This window comes from Vicia villosa, linkage group LG6 (genome assembly GCF_029867415.1).
Source record: "Vicia villosa cultivar HV-30 ecotype Madison, WI linkage group LG6, Vvil1.0, whole genome shotgun sequence".
Taxonomy (NCBI): Eukaryota; Viridiplantae; Streptophyta; class Magnoliopsida; order Fabales; family Fabaceae; genus Vicia; species Vicia villosa.
In genome coordinates this window covers 4,311,456-4,316,156 of record NC_081185.1, presented here as the reverse complement: position 1 = coordinate 4,316,156, position 4,701 = coordinate 4,311,456, and the positions used below count along the sequence as shown (strand labels likewise).

At 32.9% G+C, this 4,701-nt stretch overlaps 1 protein-coding gene across 1 annotated transcript; it reads left to right on the top strand.

The window, feature by feature from the left end:
- The first annotated feature begins 450 nt into the window (after positions 1-450).
- Positions 451-3,876, top strand: LOC131608772 (probable leucine-rich repeat receptor-like protein kinase At1g35710). The gene is made up of 2 exons (XM_058880306.1): positions 451-2,854; positions 2,939-3,876. Exons 1-2 carry the CDS (start codon positions 451-453, stop codon positions 3,322-3,324), a joined length of 2,790 nt encoding a protein of 929 aa, XP_058736289.1. The 3' UTR covers positions 3,325-3,876.
- The last annotated feature ends 825 nt before the right edge of the window (positions 3,877-4,701 follow it).

Genomic DNA, 4,701 nt, shown 5'->3' with positions numbered 1-4,701 from the left:
GTACGAAAATATAGTAAGTGTATTCAATATTAGGATGTTTAACAAAAAAAAAAATGAGGATGATGTTATGTTAATATATGGTAAAACTATATGAAATAATATTAAAAATGATTATATTAAAGAGTGTTTGAATAACACCTATACATCATAAAATATCAAGCAAATTATGAACAAATTTTAAAATATAATAATGTTAGATCACACTAAACTACCGTAGATCTAAATTTAAAATAATATTTTTAATTATCATAATTTAATTAGATATAATATATCTAGAGTGTGGAAATATGTTTGAATATTCATTCATTGGGGGCCCGCATACCCAATAATTCCACAAAGCTTGTTGCTAGGAAGTTGCTTTAAAATTTTAAATTATACTAGTGAATTGGTCAACACAACCCTATAAATGCATCTTAGAGCATTAAATGCAATTCATTAGATTTCATAATAATGAACTTAAGAAAATCTTTAGTTAAAAATTTCTGTGCTCCAAAAATGTGGATGGTCTTTCTTCTTATTTGGGGTTACATCATGGGGACTCGATCTGCTACACTAACATCTCAAATTCAAATGGAAGCAAATGCTATTTTGGAAAGTGGATGGTGGAACACTTCTAGTGCACACATGAACATCTCTAATCGATGCAATTGGGGTAGCATATTTTGCAACAAAGTTGGAAGCATAAAAGAAATCAATATAGATTTTGTACCAACATCGGATATTTACTTTGCAACCCTAAATATGTCGGTTTTCCACAATTTAGAAAGCCTTGTTTTGAGGTCAATTGGACTACGAGGAAATATTCCAAAAGAAATAGGTATTCTCTCGAAACTCACTCGTCTTGATCTGTCTGACAACTATCTTGTAGGTGAGATACCTTATTCTTTAAGCAAACTTGTAACATTAACACACTTGGATATCTCTTCCAACATCCTTCAAAGTTTCATTCCACATGAGTTGGGAATCATTCAAAATCTCACTACATTAAATCTATCTTACAATAGAATCAATGGTCAAATTCCCCATTCACTAAAAAATCTAACCAAACTCATTCATCTAGATCTCTCTCACAATTCTCTTGTAGGTGAGTTACCTTCTTCAATAGGAAATCTTAAACAATTAGAGAAGTTATATATTTCTAACAACAATTTGGAAGGTTCAATACCTTATGAGTTGAGATTCATTCAAAATCTTGTTGCATTAAATCTATCTCATAACTTCTTTCATGGGAGTTTTCCTATTTCTATCATAGGAAGTGGACTAACTCATCTTGATTTGTCGGGAAACTCTCTTATAGGTGATTTACCTCCTTCAATTGAAAATCTTAGACAATTAAAGTACTTAGACATCTCTTTTAACAAAATTGATGGTTCCATTCCTCTTGAGTGGTGGTTTCTAAAAAATCTCACAACATTAAATCTATCTAATAATAGAATCAAAGGTGAGATACTTCCTTCCATAGAGAATCTTAGGCAATTACAATATTTAGACATTTCTAACAACTACATTCAAGGTTCAATTCCTTTTGAGCTGAGTTTCTTGAAAAATCTCACAAAATTAGATATATCTCACAATAGATTCAATAGTAATTTTCTCATTTTCGTTACGAATCTCACACGCTTAGTATACCTTGACATCTCGTATAATTTTCTCACTGGTTTCCTCCCATCCAACTTCGATCAAATGACTAAATTACAAGTGTTGTTGTTAAATAACAATTTCTTTGGTGGAATATTTCCAATCTCGCTAACAAATCTCTCTCAATTAGAAATCCTTGACATATCCCACAATTTCCTTCTTGGTCCCCTTCCTTCCAATTTCTTTGCTTTGACACATTACAAAACCTCCATCGACCTTAGTCACAACCTCATTAGCGGCGAAATCCCTTTTCAAATAGGACATTTTCAACAACTTGTTTTAAGGAATAATAATCTCAAAGGAAAAATTCCTCAATCCATTTGTAATGTTGCTAGTGTAAATATTTCCTACAATTATTTGAATGGTCCCATTCCATTTTGTGTTGATCCTTATGCAATAATAGGTAACAAGGATGTATGTACTAACTTTTTATACAAGAAAGTCCACTTCAAATTCCACCCTTGTCCACCTCCCAAGAAAAGTAATAATAAAGTAAGAAGACATATTGTTATTGCTCTTCCTACCCTTATTATTCTACTCCTAGCCTTCTCACTTATCATTTGCTTCAAACTTGGACATGATTCTACTAAGAATAAGTCAGAAAATGCAAAGACAACAAAAAATGGAGATTTGTTTTGTATATGGAATTATGATGGAAAAATAGCATATGATGATATTATTAAAGCAACAGAAGACTTTGACATGAAATATTGCATTGGAAAAGGAACATATGGAAGTGTTTACAAAGCACAATTACAAAGTGGAAAATTTGTGGCTATAAAGAAACTCCAAGGTTATGAAGACGAGGTGCCAACTTCTGATGAGAGTTTTAGAAATGAAGTGGAAGTATTATTAGAAATAAAGCATCGACATATTGTAAAGCTTCATGGATTTTGCTTGCACAAAAGAATCATGTTTTTGATCTACCAGTACATGGAAAATGGAAGCTTGTCATCTATCTTATACGATGACGTGAAAGGCAAGGAATTCGATTGGAAAAAGAGGGTTAGCGTTGTTAAAGGAATTGCATTTGGTCTCTCATATCTCCATCATGAATGTCCAAATCCAATAGTGCACAGAGATGTTTCTACTAAAAATATCTTGCTAAACTCCGAGTGGCAGCCTAGTGTTTCTGATTTTGGAACAGCTCGATTCCTTCAACACGATTCATCCAATCAAACAACAGTTTCTGGAACTATTGGATATATAGCCCCCGGTAAATTATTCGTTGCACTTTTTTCAATTAATATTTTCTTTCAACCTGTTGGTATACTCAAGCTTTTTTTTCCTCAATCTGCAGAACTTGCCTATACTACAATTGTGAGTGAAAAATGTGATGTGTATAGTTTTGGAGTAGTAGCACTTGAAACTTTAGTAGGAAGACACCCTGAAGGTATATTGTCATCACTTCAATTGGCATCAACTCAAAACATGAAGTTGTGTGATGTATTAGACAAACGTCTCTTACTTCCAAATAATTCCATAGTTTTACTTGACATAATTCATGTTGCTGTGGTAGCATTTGCCTGCTTAAATCTCAATCCTTGCTATCGACCAACAATGAAATGTGTCTCACAATGTTTTGTTACTAAGCTCACACCATTAAAAATTCCTCTGAGAGAAATTTCATTAGAGAAACTCATGAATCAAGATCTCAAAGCATTATTTCATATTGAGAACCCTTGAATGCTAAGCTTCAAAACTTATTAAGTTTGTCTTATCTATGCATATTTGTTGTTATTTGGGTATCTCAAATGTGTGTATGTATATTTGTAACTTTTCTATATTTTTAATTTATTATCTATATTTTTATTTGGGTATCTGAATAAATGATTGATTTAAATATGGACAGATAAATGATTAACTTTTCAATGTAAGCCATAATGGCTACAGAATATGGCTTGAATTTCTTCTTCTTACTTTTTTATCATTTGTTTTTTTTATTCGTTTAGTTGTATCAATTGATGTCTTTTTTACTTGTGTTCTTACTTTGTAAATCAAAGTATACACTAATTACTCAGTATTCTTGTGGAAATAAATCTGCAGGTATATTTGTGAATTTTTCTCCGACTTTATTAAATAAAATAAATTTTTTTACGGAACACGTGTCCGCAGGAATACCTGCGGATTTGCAGTGAAAATCTCACTTATTAGAGTTTGTTATAGACTATAATAGACTAGCCACTTGACCTTACAATAGAATTCACCATTTGAGAAAGAATATAGAGGGGTGGATTGATTTAAGTTTTCTATAAGTGAGGTAGAGGGAGGGGTGGGGAAACAACTGTGTGAGTGGGATCATGGCTAGTTCCAGAGAGGTGTTATGTGCCAGCTTGTGCCACATGAGCAGCTTCTCTGAAGGGGGATGAGGGTTAAGGATCAGAAAGAGGTTCAGTTTATGGTTAATTTTTTAGGTGAGTTTCGGGTTGAATTTCAGCAGACACAACATATTCAGGTTCATCAATGTGATGACTCTAAGTCTGTTGTGCTGAAGATCTAGAGGTTGGGAAAGAAAGGTTAAGTGGATAGAAATGATGGTTGATAAGTTACTATGGCTATGTTATTATGATTTGACCTAGAGGATGTGGGGGTTGGAGTCTTTCTCATTAATTGTGAAGAATTCAGAGATGAATCAAACAGAGGGTCAAGAGAATCACTTGAAGTTAACACCAATGATATTGTAGAAACACAAACCGCGAATTGCAGACTAAAGTCTCTTGCCTAACATGCTAATTCAAACCATGGCTTTGTACCTAAGTCTCTTTACCATATTCTTTCATTCGGGACAATCACATTAAAGCATTTAATATAAGAACAATCATCGCACACACGTAAGTAATAACCGAAGAAATTTTTTTATTTATTTGTTCATGCTTGCACAATGATGTTGATCATGAGCATACAAAAAGCACGGTTCATTTAATTTTTTGTGTACATTGGGGTGCAACCACCGTTGGGTTAAGTAAACGGATGAGGGTTACCAAACTTAGTGGTGCAGTTGTCTTTTACCGCCCTTTTTTAATTTATTTTTTTATTTTTGCAAATTTTTTTGGCTAACCCAAC

Coding starts and splice junctions, on each gene's coding strand:
- LOC131608772 (XM_058880306.1), top strand. CDS start 451: ATGAACTTAAGAAAATCTTTAGTTAAAAATTTCTGTGCTCCAAAAATG. Junction 2,855..2,938: donor TATTGGATATATAGCCCCCG/GTAAATTATTCG, acceptor CTCAATCTGCAG/AACTTGCCTATACTACAATT.